This window comes from Myxocyprinus asiaticus, chromosome 22 (assembly GCF_019703515.2).
Source record: "Myxocyprinus asiaticus isolate MX2 ecotype Aquarium Trade chromosome 22, UBuf_Myxa_2, whole genome shotgun sequence".
Classification (NCBI taxonomy): Eukaryota; Metazoa; Chordata; class Actinopteri; order Cypriniformes; family Catostomidae; genus Myxocyprinus; species Myxocyprinus asiaticus.
Genome location: NC_059365.1, coordinates 44,009,915 through 44,028,243, shown reverse-complemented (window position 1 = coordinate 44,028,243; position 18,329 = coordinate 44,009,915). Strand labels below are relative to the sequence as shown.

Genomic DNA, 18,329 nt, shown 5'->3' with positions numbered 1-18,329 from the left:
GCAATTGTTGGTAATCCATCTGCCATCTGTCACCTGCCATTGTCCGTGTGTGGCTATTTGAGGTGTTTCAGTGGTAGTTTGTATATTTTGGTTTGTTTTATACAAACAAAATTATGGTTAAGAAGTCCTTTCAACATGGCTTGATCATTGACACGGAATCGCTGTTGTGTGTGCGTCAGTGCGATGACCCTGGACACAGCGTAAAGGTTCCACTCTGTTCCAACCAGTGTTTAGAATTCACACAGAGCTGAATAAAATGTCAGAATCTATTTAATTAAAATGACCAATAAAATTGGAACATGCGTTAATCGCGATTAAGAAAAATTAACGCGTTAAACATTATAAACTAACTGCATGCTTTAACATGTTCATTTCAGTTATTTTTTTTTTTTATACCTTTAATTTCACCAGATGACTCTTTGATTATTTACCAAATATAAAGTTGGAGATGCAATGTATGTGCTGACAGAGCATGTTTCTGTTAGAGGTCAACCGATAGTGGGTTTTGTAGGGTGGCAAGACGTCCCATTTTTCCCGGGACAGTCCCATATTTAAGCACTTTTTCTAGTGTTCCAACTTATTCTGAAAAAAACTTGTTTTGTCCCATATTTCCCCTCTTCTAAAATTTCTCTATCGCCTATGAAACTTTCTCAGTCATGTGAGTATTCTAATCAAAGGTAGCCAAGGATACGGTTTGTAAAACCAATAAAATCACACTGTGTTATTTTTAGTCCATGATTGGTACATTTTTTTAGTACATAATCACAATCCCCTATCAATACACGTCCAGTTAGTGAACTGATTGAAGAGTCAGTTTTGAGCACACAGATGAAATTGCGGCTGGAAAATGTCAAGGAAGCGTGCATGTACATTTAATGAGAATCTTCAAAAGAGTTTACATTTCTAAAAAAGGAGTCACAGACAGAGCCTTGTAAAGTGAGGTGTGAGATTTGTGGAGCTTGCATTTCCATTGCACATGAAGGCCGCACCGACATCGCGCAGCATGTTCATACAAAAAAGCATGTGGATGCTGCTAAAAGGAAGTGTGCCACACCAGGTGTTAGCGATTTTCTTTTTTTCTTTTTTTTTCAATTATTTGTTCTTTTTTGTGAAGCAAAGTTCCGAATCTGACAAAGTGCACATAAGTGAAGGACTTTTTGCTTATTGTTCTGTTGTGTATGGCCATAGTTTTCGGTCAGCTGACTGCACTGCCAGATTGATCAAGACATTGTATGATCCGAAATGTTCTTCTGCCCGCACCAAATCTGAAGCTGTCATTTGCAACATACTCGCTTTTGTGCAGCTGGACTATCAGAAATTACTGCAGCATGGTAACACACGTTTTCTCGGTCCAGCTGTTGAAAGAATACAACATATTTTCAATGGTCTGAATGCATACTTTCTTTTTCAAGAAAAATAGAAAAGTTTCTAAGAGACATTTTCAGCGATCCTTGCACTAAACTTTGGATTGACTTCACACTCATGCAAACAGCCACTTTTAACTGTGCACTGGAGATAGAAGAGCAAGACCACATATCAGCCACAGAAGTGGCTTTGCACATTCATGACCTGAGAAAAGTCTTGCAGGCCAGGCTGGAGGAATCATTCATACCCTCTGACATTAAAAAGCAGTTGGATGCCCTGGTTGAAGCTGGTGACATGCGAGCAGATTATTTCTTTTGTACAGTCAGAACATTTTATTCAGCACTGGTGAATTACTTCCAGAATTGGAGGTAATTCATTAGAGAACAAAGAAAAACACGAGTGGGCCCTACTGAGAGACATCCCAGAGTGGAAAGACATTCAGAGCAGCCTCGACCACTTTTACTCCAGAATCCCCACTCTCAGTTTGATTGATGAAACCACGCTCTTTGATGAGTGGGCTTGCCTGAAATACATTGTCACTCGTCGCATCACTGAGTGGAACATGAAGAAGACGGCCATGTCTGAGAGATGGACAGATGTTTTTCGTGAGCTGAAGAGCAAGACCATCAACTTCAGAGTCTTAGCCAAAGTCGTGGAGTTTGTTTTATGCCTGCCTGGGACATCTGCATCTGTGGAGCGTGTGTTCTCATTAATGAATGTAGCATGGACACCGGATAAATCTCTACTCAGTGTAACAGTCATGAAGGCAATGCTTTTCGTACATCTTAATTTTGGACTGGACTGCTCTGCATTTTACGATAAACTCTTGAAAGACAAGCGCACTGAGAAAAATTGCTGCCAGCGGAAAGTACAAGGTGACAACAGTTACAGATGTGGATGCACACTCTACTTCGCATTGATCTGAGCCTAGGTAAGGATACGTCAATTTCATTTTTGCTGGGAGGGGGCTATCCCGTTTTCCACAAGCTGGAATCTGGTCACCCTATGGTTTTGCCAAAACCGATAACTAAAACAGGGAAAACAGGCTTATGTACATGTGATTTTTTTTTTTTTTGTTTTTTATTTTTAATACATTTGCAAAGATTTCAAACAAACTTCTTTCACGTTGTCATTATGGGGTATTGTTTGTAGAATTTTGAGGAAAATAATGAATTTAATCCATTTTGGAATAAGGCTGTAACATAACAAAATGTGGAAAAAGTGAAGCGCTGTGAATACTTTCCGGATGAACTGTATATATATAATTTTTTTATTTTTTTACATAACTACCTCATAAAATTAAGAAGCTTGTACAGAATTTCATTTGTCTGAATGGAGAAAAGTTTGGGAAACTTTATAGTCAAAAATCGTAAAACTATAAAACTGTTAATGTGTGCGTGCATTTATGCAATGTAATTTGCTAGTGCTTGGTCTTCTGAAGCAAGCGAGCGGCCGAGGAAAAGCAAAAACTCAGGCATCATATTCATATAAAGTTGGCATTAAAGATTGATTTGCTACTGACTGGAACATATTGGACACCCCTCAATCTTGAAAAAAAAAAAAAAAACCCTCAACGGATCTTCACAATTTTATAAGTGATTTTTATTTATTTATTTATTTATTTTTTATTTCAAACAGCGTATTAAGAGGAAAGGTAAGCAGCAGTTTCCATCCTTGACTTGCAACATTGTTCTAACCGTTCGAACAGCTAATGTTAGCTTATTAATGCGTCATCACCACCTTTGGCAATGCAATTCTCCAGTGCAGCGATTAGTTATAAACAAATTAATTATCAAACCACCTTTGGTTGTCTTAAATGACTGATTTATTGTTCCATGACAATAATAATAACGTGTATTGTATACATACCTAGGCTTTTCTCTTTTTTTTTTTTATTGATTCACAAAAATGACACAGAAAACCAAAACATATATTCACAGAATCAACATTTATTCTCTTTCCCCCTCCTAATCCCCAACCCCACCCTGACCCTCAACAAATATCCCTGTGGTCACAACTTGAGTATACAAAAAAATAAAAAAAATAAATAAAAATTATATATATATATATATATATATATATATATATATATATATATATATATATATATATATATATATATATATATATATATATATATATATATATATAATATATATATATATATATATATATATATAATATATATATATATATATATATAATATATATAAATAGTAATCACATACATTTAAAACTACATTTCTCTCTCCATTGCCCCTGCCTGAGAGCCCTCCAAAAAGGCCAAATAACTGCCCCATTTTTTATTAAATGTATCTAAGTTGCCTAGCATTCTACATGACATTTTCTTGAATGCCGCTACCCTGCCCATCTCTGTGCACCACTCTTGAAATGAGGGCGCTCCAGCCGACTTCCATCCCCTAAGAATAATCTGTCTGCCGATCATAACACTGGCTAGGACCCAATATGCATTTATCCCCTATATTAATGACTGCCCCATCCCCTAAAGTACAGAGTCTGGGGCAAAATTAAATTTGAGTGCCCAGTACGTCACACATAAAACTCTGAACTCTCAACCAAAATTCTTGGATCTTAACACACCACCAAAAAACATGGGTTGTGTCCCCATCTTCTGATTGGCATTGGCAGCAGGTGGGTGTGTCTTTAAGACCAAGCATATACAATTTATACATATTAGTACAGAGCAGGTGGCGCAGCTGTAAATACCTGAAGAATTGAGACCTGGGAATCCCAAAATGTTGAACCATATTTTCAAAGGATCTCAACACTCCACTCTCATAGGTCACCGAGCATATTAACCTCCCTCACAATCCACTCTGTCCAGCAGAAAGGGAACTTATTAATACATAACTTTGGGTTCAGCCATATGCTTGAAGCAACATTTAAATAAATGTCCGAATTAAACACTCTGGACACTTTTGTCCATATCACGTGCAAATGCAAGATAACGGGTGTGACATAACTTCTCTGGTTGGTTTGATAGAAAGGCTTTACAATGACGAAATTGGGGCAAGAACTTCCTGTTCAATACAAAACCAGAGAGGGGTTCTCTCAGGTGGAAGCAACCAATGAGCCAAATGTGTGAGACCGATTGAATAATAATAAAACAAAATCTTGGGTAGGCCTAGCCCACCTTTGTCAGTCGGCCTGTGCAACTTACTGAAATGTAATCTGGGATGTTTACCATTCCATTTCCACTATGACGGGCCTATACCAATTTTGGTCTATCCTGTATGGCCTCCGATTGCTGCAGCCACGTTCCAACGGCTCATGGAGATGGTCCTGGCAGAACTGAGAGGGAGTATCTTTTTTTTTGTGTATATTGACGATATCATAGTTTATTCACCAACACCTCCAACACTTGAACTTAATAATGCAAAGACTTACCCAGGCCAACCTCTCACTGAACATGAAGAAGTGTCACTTCTTCAAGAGGCAGTTGAAGTTCACAGGGCACATAGTATCCGACAGGAGGGTGCAAAAAAATCACGAGAAGACCTGTGCGGTTGCAGAGTATCCTCCACCCCAGGATCTGAAAGCACTGCAACGATTCCTGGGGAACCATAAGGGTACCATAAGGTACCATAAGTTCATACCCCATTTTGCTGACATAACCACCCCATTAAACCAACTGAAGAAGAAAGGGATGAAGTGGGAATGGACTACCAAGTGCCATTCAAGTATGGATGTCATCAAAAGAGCCCTGCAAGACCCACCTGTCCTAGTACAGCCGGATCTCAACCAGCCTTTTCAGGTGCACACCAATGCCAGTGATGTGGGCCTGGGTGCCATCATTACACAACAGTCAGCGGAAGGCGAGAGAGTTGTGGCCTATGCTTCCCGGACCCTAAGAGAAGCTGAACTGTTTAGCGGTAGTCTGGGCAGTTGAAAAATGGAGACATTACCTGGAAGACAGTTTGAGGTGTTCACAGACCATGCAGCTCTGTCTTGGGCCTTGGGTTGTATATCGCTCAGTCCCCTTGAGGGACACTGGAGAGAAGTTCCAGGTAATAGTTCCACAATCTCTAATACCTGGATTTATTTTCATGACAACCCGCTTGGAGGACATCTTGGGAGGCTGAAGACTTTACTAAGGCTGTTGGAAGTCGCCTGGTGGCCCACTGTCCGGAAGGATGTTTTGGCATATGTGAAAGGTTGCGACATCTGTCAAAAATACAAGCCTGATAACACTAAACCCAGTGGACAGATGCAAAGCACCCAGGTGACAGAACCAGGTCATACATTGGGGATTGACCTGATGGGACCATTCCCCCTTAGCAAGAAACAGAACACCTACCTACTCGTCATCATGGACTATTACACCAAATGGGTGGAGATGTTCCCCTTGAGAGATAGTAAAACACAGAAGATCGTTAAAGTCCTTAGGGAGGAGATCTTTACCCGATGGGGCGTTCCCAAATACCTCATATCAGATCGAGGACCACAGTTTACCTCCAGCATACTTTCTGAACTCTGCAATTCAGAAACTCACAACGTCATATCACCCACAAACTAATCTGACCAAAAGGGTAAACAGGACATTAAAGACAATGGTTGCATCATATGTTGGTCAGCAACACAACACCTGGGATTTTTGGATACCAGAGTTTCGGTATACCATCAACACAGCACAACAGGAGATGACTGGGAAGACACCTGCGGAGCTCATGATAGGCAGGCAGCTTCAGGGGCCGCTGGAAAGGCTGATCTACAGACCGCCTACTCCAGACCAGTCGTCGTACAACCTGCTGGAAAGACAAACCAACTTGGAGGAGGTTAAGCATAGAATGGGTGTACGGCAAGCCAGACAGGCTAGATACTACAATTCCCAGAGGAAAGATGCGCACTTTCAACAGGGCGATCTAGACTGGCTCAGAACTCATCTGCTCTCCTCAGCCACAAACAAATTCTCCTCTAAACTGGTGCCCAAATGGGAGGGTCCAGCTGAAATTAAAAAGAAAATGGGGCCAATAAATTACACTGTTTCTTGGGGCAACCAAGCTAAAACTGAAATATACAATGTGGTGAACTTAAAATGCTGGTATGGATAGTCTCTTCCTATGCCGCTAGCTGGGGGTGGGGGGATCTATGCAGCGAAGCCACATAAGGGGATTAATCAGTGTAACCACGGATAATTGTGTCCATATTTGGTAAAGATAATTATGCTGTTTATTCCTGTCATTTTCTGTTTGCCCTAATATGGTGTTTGGTTCCTGTGTTACTTCCTGCGAGACTTCAGTCATGTGCAATCATGTGACAGACTAAGCTCCGTACGCGGAAGTAAACAAGGATATAAAAGAAGCCGGTAAAGCGGCGATAAGCAAGTGGTGTTTTACATTCACGAGTGTTATTGGATATACGTACATTCTAAGGATTACTGTTTCGCGCTTTCGTGTTGGAGGATAGAGGACTCTATTCGTCTCTTTGTGGAGTTTCTGCCATATTGGATTACTTGCCTGAGAGGAACATTCATCATCTCGCTGGTTGGATTTCGCACTCCTGGGACATTAACTGTCATTTACGGTGAGACCAAAACAATCTCACCTTGTATATATTGTGCACTGGAACTTTGGAAAGCTTCACACACACACGCACACACTCGCACTTTGTGTACTGTATTGGTAATTGTTGTGATCACTGTTTGTTTATTGGTATTTACATGTTTAATACACCTTGGGTTTTTTGTACTGCTTGTGTCTGGTCTTCTTCATTGTGCGTTTTAACATTCATTCACAGTAGGAAAGATAAGTCCCTTAATTGTGTAGCTACGCTAGTGAAGCGGAACATTACAAGCTAGCCAGCTTTATCAATACCTGTTAGCTAAATTTGGCAGTATCTTTTCATAAAATAGACTGTATATTTATAAATATGTTGACACAATTCAGTATTGATGTGATTCCATCACAACTGTCATTTTGACATATCGATGTGCTATTGTTTTATAATAATAGAATGTATATATTTTCAGTATATCCAAGTTACTTTACACTAATGAATGGGTATTTTTGCATTATCTTGAACATTTTGTAGCATTCATTTCATGTGTTATTGTAGTTTAGCTAAAATTACACAGATCAATCCTTATGGCACTATATTTCACATGCTTTACAGTTATGTAAGCTTACCTGTCCAATAAGAAGAATGCCAATTCAGGGTTGGTTTTGATCCCCAAAACCGAACGAATGTCCCTCCAGGAATCAAATGCCCTGCCGATGTTCACTCTAGTTTTTGCTCGACCATGATCACGTTCCCGCTTAGCCAGACGGGATTCAGTAGATAAATGATTTTTTTTGTTGTTGTTTTTTTTTGCTTACTCTGAGTTTGTGTAGGAGTCGGTGTTGTGCTGGGAGCCGGCTGTTTGCTGGATTCCAACTCTAAGATAACGTTACCTAGTGTTGCTGACTGTTTGTTGTCGCTGTTGAATAGCGGAAGAGAAGCACTGAGGCAAGGCTCTTGGCAGCGCGCATAAATGGATTTTCTTGGCAAAAACGACCCGCTCCCTTCGCATGAAAATCAGTCTACAGGCTTTAATAGGCAACCTAGGAAGTCTGGGAACGGCTCATTTTTTAAGTTGCATTACAAGCCGTTCACACATTGGCAAAAAAAAAAAAAAAGGCTAATACAGGGCTCGACAATAAGGACTGCCCGATGGCCCGGGGCCAGTGTGAGAGAGATTCGGGCCAGTTGCTAAAACTGTCACTTGCCCGATCAGGCCAGTGCTGCATTTATAACATTAGTGCAAGAAAACAAGTGAGAGAGCACAACACTTACACTGAGCGAACCAAGTATTCTAACCGATGAGCGAGCGTGATTCTATTTAGCTTGCAAAGATGCATGAGAGCATAATATACTATATGTGCCATGGCACAGTCGCGTGCATGCAAAAGATCGTGCAGACACTGAGTGCACTCTCTTAGCAAGTGTCTTAGCAGCAGCTATTACCAATGTGTAGAAAATAGAAGAAAAAAAAATCCACTTAATGAATTTCATAGTGGGATTGCACGTCTTGTGCAACATTTTAAGTATCCCTGCACATTCCGTGTTCACAGTGCGCGAAATCCCCACATTTTTTGTTTTTACATGTTGGTGAAAAGCAGTAATCCACACATTGGAATACAAAAAATCAAGTTTTATTCTAAAGGACTGAAAATCCATGTCTCTCCATGCATATGTCTCATCATATCTCTCTGTGCAGCGTAAACTGTTTAACATGCATGCGCTCTCGTAAAGGGACAGAGCGCAAGTTTTATTCCCACTGTAAAAAAAAAAGAATTTTCTCTCATTAATTAGCCTTTAGAGATGAAGTGCCAAATGAAATGTAATAAACTTTGTTAAACCCCAGTTATACACGTGCCTGGAAATCACAAGCTGCTCAGTATCCAAAATGTAAGTATAGATTTAATTAGGTTAGTTTCAAAATGTAATCATTAATTCGACATATTAATAGCGTTTGAAATGAAAAGAAGCAAAATCACTATTGCTATTAGGCTATTATTATCAGAGCTGTTTAGCTGCAGGGTGAAGATGAATATTCAAAAGGTATTTTTGTTTTTGTGCTTTGTGCATCATTCTGTGTTGGTATTTGGGTTGTCTGATTTCAAGTTATATACACATTCTTAATTCACAGATTAGGCCTAATATCTCCCTAATGTATATTACACATCACAACTGATTTGGTAGCAAGTCTCTTCTCAGGAATTCATATGTTTATTACATTCAGCCAATAATCAAATCTTTAACTCAGTGATTAAATCTTTGATCCTGTGTGTGAATACACTACACATGGCCAAAAGTTGCATGACAACATGACTAAATGGGTGACCGAAAACCCATCATCTGCACAACAGAACTCTTCGCTTAAAAACTCATGTGTAAATGGCAGGACGGCTGAGGTTAATATGATTTATATCTGATTACGTAAAGGCATAAATCATATCTTGCAAATTATAAATGTGATTCAATTTTGCGGGACATTGTCTTAAAAACATAATATATGTAAAAATTATTTATCTTTGGACACATTTTTAAAGTCATTATAGTACAAACAGCTATTTGGGCCAGTGAAGATTTTGGCAGGGCCAGTAAAAATCTGAAGCACTGGCCCGACTGGGCCAGTAGAAAAAATCCTTAGCATTGAGCCCTGTAATATTCGATTTCCAGCTTATGGCCTGCGATGTCAAGCAGATTCAGAAAGAGCCCGTCAAAGAATTTCACCATATCCAGTACCTCTTCACCCTCAGGAATTCCAACGATTCGGATGTTATTCTGCCGGCTCTCGCCGTATTTCCTGTACTTTCCCGACTAAATTGACTCCCAGGCTCGCGGCTGCTTGGGGGCATCAGCTTGAGCACGTAAGTGTCTTTTAATGTCTCCAGAGCCTGAGGTTTTTGAATTCTTTGACATATTGTCCTCCTAGAACAGTTATGGAACAGAGTGTATCAAATCTCACAGGTTTATGTCATTAAAAGTGTTAAAACTAGCAAAGACTGCAGAGCTTGGCGTTCACACGTCCGATCCTCGATTGGTGTCACTTGACTCTTTTAAACCCATTTTAAATTCATTTTGAAGCGTGCGTCTCTATAAATAGCAGTCACGTTGCACAACAAACTCCACGTGGAGTCAGTGATAATTTTTTATTAAACATCTAGAGGGAGCCGTTACTGTAATTTGTTGAACCAAGGAGTTTAGATTGTAGAACCCCCCCAGCGCCGGCCACAGAGAAATGAAACCAAAATAACTATTTGGAAACTATCGGAGTTCATTTTTTTTTTCCCTATAGCCGGTAGTTAAAAAAAAAAAGAAGCGACTATCGGATCCGATATATCGGTCAATCTCTAGTTTCTGTACACTCACATTTTTCTGTGAAAACCCTTGCTTGTCACTTCAAATTACAAAACTTGACGATTATCTAATCAAAATAACAAAATATGCATTAAAGTGAGTATATAAATTCAGATATTGTAAATTAAGACAGATTTAAACACAAAATAACCACTAGGTGTTATATTTAACTTTCAAAGGCTGCGGTTGTACCCTAGAACCCTCTGGCGTCATCAACAGTGGAAAATTAAAAACTTATCGGCGAACCATCAGCATTAATATTTGAAAAAACCAATACTTTCAAAAGTAGCTATCCACACCGATTAATCTGAAAAAACGATATATCGGTTGACCTCTACTCACAACATGCCATTTTGAAAAGAATACCTTTGCATGTGAAGGAAACTTCCTGATAAGCTCCACAGTTCTAAAACTGACTCTGTCCTGACAGACACAGCTCACTAATTCATCAGCACTATACTGACATTATTTCCCTCTATGTTTCTCTCTCTGTTCAGTGTTTGATTACAGCTATAGGGACTATATTCTTTCGTGGTATGTGCCCTTGAGTCGAGATGAAGGTCAGCTATATCAGATGTTATCAGAGGATTTCTGGGAGATGACCAAACAGCTGCGAATGCATTTGACTGATTTGGATGTGGTCAACCTGGTCTGTAATGACACTGTGAAGACCCTCCACACACACTTCTGTGACCTCAAAGCTGCTAACACAAGGTGAGACTACACATAACACTTCACTTCTCATTTTCAGTGGCTGATGCCGGTAGGGCTGTACAATTCATCTGAAACATTAACGAGATTATGATTACGGCTGCTGCACGTTTTTTTTGCAGCGATTGACTTTTAACCAATCACAGCTATGTCTGTCTGCCGCCATTGTGACTAATTTTAAATGAGTATACTGTATAGGCTAATCACAACCAGTGTTAATGAGGGAGTTGTAAGCAGTCTGATGCACAGATGCCTGTTTTATGTTTATGTCTGTTTGTGGTGGTATGAAAACCAATGCTGAAGAAACACCTGACAGTCGTAAAGAAGCTTTTGAACAAAAACAAAAAGCGTTATTGGTCATTTTGAATTATTTAGGATTTTCATTGTTGTGCAATTGATGGTAAATACACTGCAAGCGAGAACTGCTGTTAACTTACACGTACAAAACGATCACTGCTGAATAAAAACAGCTTGGCACCATGTCATAATCATGCAGCCCTGGATGCCGGCACCTATACAGCAGGGTCACCTAAAGGCTGGTAGAATATGCAGCGGTTAGATATTCTAACCAATCTCAGATATGTCCGTTGAGCAATGAAATGGCAATGATGAATCGGAGACGCTTAAATTAGTCAACAATTTTGTCTGTAATTACAGCTGATCCTAATGCGCAAGTATTATACAGTCTAATGCCCAGATACAAGATTCATGTTTCACATCTGTTCTTGGTGGCGCACACATGCTGAAGAAACATCACCTGATTACGTTTTTTAGAAAAAAAGCAAAAAGCATAGCTGTTAATTTATAATTATTTTGGATTTGTTACATGTCAGACTGCTTCCTTGTGATGCAGACAGTAAATACACTGCAAACGAGCAACAAAACAAAACTCCCATTACAATCAAGGCATTGACGTGGTGTAAAGTGATTTATTGTGCCATGACAATCCTAATGAAAATGTAAAGAAGCCCAAATTTATGCTAATCTTTTGAAAACTGGGTTTTTTAACTCCACATACAACAAATACATTTTTAGCACAATCTGAGCTACTGAGTACTAAAAAAACAGTTCTTTTCTGGGGTGCCAAAAGAACCCATAAGTGCCGCTGCCGAGTATTTGTTTTTAAACAAAAACTTCATCTATACAAAATTGGTGAAATGAAAACACTTAAGATCAATATTTTTCTGGAATAGCCAAACTGTTAATTAGATAGGGTAGCCCACAAACCTTTGGCCATATAGTTGATATAAGCCCAGCACTTGTAAGCACTTACAGTACTAGTATTTATATCATTTCTACATCATATTAATAGAGAACATGTGTGCAGTCATTGAAATTACAGTTCCATATTAGGTGTCTTTACTATGTACTAACATACAATACAGTATACATATTGTGTAACTACATGTTGTTCTGCAAAATTCTCACAAGATTCACATTTGCTACTAACGAGGTTGAGGTAAAGGTAGGATTAGGATAGTGTTAGGGTTTAGATTAGGGTTAGGATTAGGGGTAAGATTAACAGTGTAACTACAGATGTAATTAAATGCAGGTACTTTAAATGCAAGTACAATGCAAACACAGGTACAGTGGCAAAAATAGTATATGTGAACCCTTTGGAATTAGCTGGTTTTCTGCATTAATTGGTCATAAAATATGTTCTCATCTTCATCAAAGTCTCAATTATAGTCAAACAACAATGTGCTTAAGCTAACAACATACAAATAATTATAATCTTTCATGTATTTATTGAACATATTCCATTAAACATTCACACTGCTGTGGAAAAATTATGTGAACCCTTGGATTTAATAACTGGTCGATCCTCCTTTGATAACAGTAGCCTCATCCAAGCGTTTCCGGTAGCTGCAGATTAGACCTGCACAACATTCAGAAGGAATTTTGGACCATTCTTCCTTACAGAACTGCTTCAGTTCAGCCATATTATTAGGATATCTGGTGTGAAATGGCTCTCTTGAGGTCATTCCACAGCATCTCTATTGGGTTAATGTCTGGTCTCTTACTTGGCCACTCCAAAAGGTGGATTTTCTTTTTTGAAGCTATTCTTAATAGGGATGTGTGAGACTAGTCGACTAAACGGTTCTGATGCTGCTAGTCCACACTGGAATTACTAGTCGGTTAATATTTCCCCCATTAAACTGATCATAATTTTTACACATTTACGTTTGGCTTTATATTTTTACAGAGGCTGCACTTAAATTACTGTCATATTAATGTTACATATTTTAAATAGAATTAATAATACAAATATTATTTAAAAAGAGGATTTCTGGAGCAGATACAGAGTTTAATTTCACCTCGGGCTGCGCGTGCTTCTTCCCTCTCTCACTCGCAGCGCGCGCAGGAAAATGTCCTCTCGCTAGACAAGCAAACTCAGCAAAGTAGTTATGAAATCACTTCGGTGGTGCGGGAATCGGCTTTCCAAATTTTTGAAAGTCCCTAAGGATGTTTTAACATTTGAGTCTTCTTTACATCTGTGCATGCTTGTACATTATTTTTCCACTGAGCAGGTGTTTTCAAGTGCAGGATAGACGCCTCAGGTGAGTCAAGTCCCGTCTTTCACCGGACCATGTCGACGTGTTAATTTTACTTTACTAAAATTTATGCTTTTGAGTAAGTAGCCTAGAAAATAACTGTTTTAGACTAGGTATGCCTTTTTTTTTTTTTTTTTTTTTTTTTTTTTAAATCTACTGATTAAGAAGGCTATTTTCAACGAGGTGCCGACTGCTTAACGGGTTAAACTATATTTTATTCTGTGTACAAGTCATGTTTAGAATACATTAGGTTTATTGTAGGCTACATCACAGGAATATTTTTGCTATCCTATAGCTACTTTCTTTTTTTTTTTTTTTTTTACAATGTAACTTATTGGTTAACGTTTTTACTGAAGAGCTGTCATATTAGATCAATGGCTAATGTACGACTGCACGTCGTGAAATACGCGCAACTTTTCAGCGCATTTTTTTCTCTCATAGATTTGGCTTAGTCTACCTGTTAATTATTTTCAACAATGTCCTGACTGTTTTAATATGTTAAGTAACTTTTACTTGGTGAATTCCATTTAGAACAGGCTTTTAGGGTTGTTCCATTTGATCCTGCACTATTCATTCAATTGTTTTCAATAAATAAACCTGTATTCGCTAAAGGTGAATGTGTGTCATGTTCTATGTTTAATGCACAATGATCATAATGCAAGGCGAGCACGTCAGAGATAAATGCCCCTTTTCAGTGGAATTTAGCGTTGGATAGATTAAGTATTTTAAATGGGTCCCATAAAAACTTTTTTTTTTTTTTTTTTTTTACTGTTTTCTGAAGGTTGGTTTGTCTTTAGACTAGTCGACTAATCGGTTACAAAACTTCTGTTTAAACGACAGTCAAATTAGTCTGAGCACACATCCATAATTCTTAAATGGATTTACATATTGTGTCATTGTCCTACTGCATCACCCAACTTCTACTGAGCTTTAGCTGCCACACAGCCACCCTGACATTAAGTGGTCCAGGCCCCGAAGCAGCAAAGCAGCCCCAAATCATGATGCTCCCTCCACCGTACTTCACCATTGGGATAATGTTTTCATGTTGGTATGCTGTGCCCTTTTTACACCATACATAATGCTGCGTGATATTTCCATACAATTCAACCTTAGTTTCATCAACCCACAAAACTTTTTCCTAGTAGCATTGTGGAATGTCAAGGTGGTCTTTGGCAAACTTCAGGCACACAGCAAAGTTTTTGTTGAAAAGCAGCGGCTTCCTTCGTGCTGGCCTGCCATGGACACCATGCCTGTTTAATGTTTTCCGTATAGTAGACTGAACAGAGATGTTAACCAAACCAGTATCTATGATTCCTTCAAGTCTTTAGATGCCCCTCTAGGGTTCTTTTTTACCTCATTGAGCATTCTGCGGTGTGCCCTTTGAGTCATCTTGGCTGGACGGCCACTTCTAGGGAGAGAAGCCACAGTACTAAATCGTCTCCGTTTATAGACAATTTGTCTAACTGTGGACAGATTAATATCAAAGCTCTTCGAGATTACTTTGTAACCTACTTTATTCAAAGCAACAGTTCCTGATCATAGGTCTTCTGAGATCTCTCTTTTGCAAGGCATGGTCCACGTCAGCAGATGCTTTTTGTGAATAGCAAACTCAAAATGTTTGAGTGCTTTATTCTAATTAGCTTTTGATGATCTCATTAGCCTAGGGGTTCACTTAATTTTCCACAGCACTGTGAATGTTTAATGGGATGTGTTTGATAAAGACATGAAAGATTATAATTGTTTATGTGTTGTTAGTGCAAGCACGTTGTTTGTCTATACTTGTGACTTTGATAAAGATGAGATCATATTTTATGACCAAATAATGGAGAAAACCAGTTAATTCCACTTAATTTCTTGCCACTGTATGTACATAATGAGTACATTTTATCAAATGCTTAAGTACATAGTGGTTAAAAACACTGTGTATTAATTGGGTCCCAAAATTTCTAGACATTCAATAAAGTGTTGCTCACATTTTGTTTACACTTGACAATTACGTTGTGATCATAATTTGTGAAAAAGTACGTTTTTTTCAATATTTGTAATAATTACTGTCTTTACCTTTTACCATTTCTTAGTTTAATGTAATCCACTGAACAGTAGAGAGCTCTAAAATATGTCAGACATAATTGTTGTGTCATGGCCTCAGTTATGTCTGTGTATTCCCGAATTCATGGTCTGTCGCTGGCTCAGAGCCCAGAATCGACACGTTTACTGTCACTGTATCAACTATAATCTCTGCTGCAGACCTAAAGATGATACTGAGACAGATCTAGAGTTTTTGGAGAGCTGTAATTTAAAAACACTTCTACAGGGCCTGTTATTTGGTGTCATCTCAGAGATGTGCAATCCAAACTATTTAGTGTTACAACTATCAGCGACCAAACCAATGTGAGGGGAAACTTGAAGGCACCATATCGTGGAAAAAAGGATTTTCTTAGCTCTTTTGAAATAAGATCTGTATGTACTATATAGACTTACTCTAATGTTCCCAATGCATAGTTCCCTCCCCAGTCCACACAGACCATTTATTGATACTAATCTGCAAAAAACGCTCATTAAGGCCACCATACTAATACATATTCATTTGAAAATGCATCTTTTTGTCTACGCTTTTGCCTTCCATCCACACTGAGATGGCGTATTTGTTCTGTGAAAATGCTGTTCCAAGTGGATACATTTGAAAACACAGTATTTGCATTGTAGTGTGGACAGGGAAAATAGAAATATCTGAAAACGATGATGCATTTGTTGTCATGTTACACAGTCATGTGATCCATTCAACCAAAAAGAATCAAGATGGCAGCCCATGTTGTAGTGGAACTGTTGTGCCTGCTATCTACTTTGATAATGTTAAAGACATGTGTTACTTTGTACAACCTTCACATTGCATTCCTTCAAAGGCGACGGGAATTTTACTCGGAATTGCTGTCCTGTGACGGAACACAAGGACAATTGCATTTCAGACCATACATAGAACAGCAATTTTTTTGCCAGCACAGTAGGGGGATTTAAGTGTTTTCATATGTGTCAGTGTGGACGAGAAACGTTTTGAAAACAGCAGTGTGAACGGCGAGCATTTCGAAAATGAAAAATGAATCCAGATTAATGTGGACGTAGCCTTAGAACTCTTAACAGTACAGAGCTCATCAGTCTGGTTCCGGAAGTAAAAATCCCATTCATTTTTTCCATAGACTAATCGTCCGAGGTTGTTAATCGATGATAAAACCAAAAAGCAATTAGTATGCCAAAGCAATCAGTCAAAATTATTTTATCTTCATTTGATTTGTTAAAAAAAAAAAAAAAAAAAATGTAATGGCAAAATGTCTGGTGAAGAACTACACTACCTATGATCCTGAAGATAAACAATTCACAAATCAGATAATTTCCCCCGAATAAAGCATGCCAAAAGGGCTCTTCAGCGACCGCCCATTCCCATGACGTACTGTGAATGACGCAGTCGAATCGCTCTCCCTACACTCTCAAACACTTATATATTTGCATATATTAAGATTTTTGGCAATTAACTGTAGATATATTGTTTCTATACTTATACACAATTATAAATCAATAGTTTTATATTTCCCCATTGTTTTTAAATCAGAAACATCATTCACAATACTTCATGGGATTGTAGTTTATTCCCTCAAGAAATACGTTAACTGCAGAGTCTTATATCTTTGTCTTTTTGTCCGATATCAAATACTTTTTTGCTTTAAATCGAAGTTTGTAATGTTGTGATTCACTTCGGAGCTGGTTGGTTTGTTCGTTCATGGCTTACAACTCTTTTATGATGGATTTTATGAAATACCATGGGAAGAAATGGATAAAATTACACACTTCACCTTTAAGGTTACAACAGCACATACAGCCTGTTTATTTTTAAGGGTCAGAGAGAGGTTGGAAAAAGTCATAAAGAGCTAAATAGCATCTAATTTTGGTTCAACATCATCAATGGACTTTCAGACTTTTTTAAATAAAAAAAAAAAAACCCTATTAAAAAAGACTAATGTTGAATGCCGTAATTGAGAATCAGAATTAAATATTTCAGAGAGTTGTGCAATAGGATAAAATAACATCCAACCAAATATACATTTTTCTCACAATTATTTTTTTATTTATTTTTTATTGCATAAAACATTGCCATAGAAGAGAGAAAAAGAAAAACAAAAAATAGTTAAAAAATAGGTAATGGTAATAACATTTACTATAAAAATGTATACTAACATACAGCTAAAGGGTAACACTTTATAATAACTACACAAATATAAAGTATTTGTAAAGCATTAGTTTATAGTTAATTGATAATTTGCAAATCATTGTTCCTACATTATTAAAAGTGCACTCAGTAACTTTTGTCTTTGTGTCATCTTGGACTTACACTGACATCTAGTGGTTTGGATGCAGCATCATTTAAAATCAATAGTTTTCAGTTTCAGATGCCATTGTAGAAATTTAGTATTCACAGTCAGTCATGATTACTTTAATCAATGAGTAAAGTGTCAAATAACAGGACGGTTACTGAGATTAAACAAGAAGTATTCGGCTGGTCATGTGATTCTAACATGGCAGCCCCCATGTGTGGACCCTCTCCATGTAGAATAAAACATCTTTTATAAGGTTACTGATATGACTGGAGTCTTCATTTTAATGTGAGTGCTCATGACTTCATACTTATATGGCAAAATTACAATTCATGTCTTTAGGAGATCAACTTTTTTAAAGAGGAAAAAATTACTGAATGCACTTTTAAATACATTAATAGGCTACATACAAATATTATGTTATTCATTAATGTTCACTGTAGCAAACAATTTAATATTGTTTAATAAGTTT

General features: G+C 38.0%; 1 protein-coding gene across 3 annotated transcripts in view; it reads left to right on the top strand.

The window, feature by feature from the left end:
• LOC127413305 (sorting nexin-25-like) overlaps positions 1-18,329 on the top strand; it is a 149,729-nt gene that overhangs the window by 22,204 nt on the left and 109,196 nt on the right. For all 3 annotated transcript variants that reach the window (XR_007892568.1, XM_051650322.1, XM_051650321.1), the window contains exon 3: positions 10,725-10,941. Coding sequence is in view for 2 of the 3 variants with exons in the window: in XM_051650322.1 (XP_051506282.1) it covers positions 10,725-10,941 (217 nt within the window). In the remaining variant the exon portion in view is untranslated. The remainder of the gene's footprint in view (positions 1-10,724; positions 10,942-18,329) is intronic.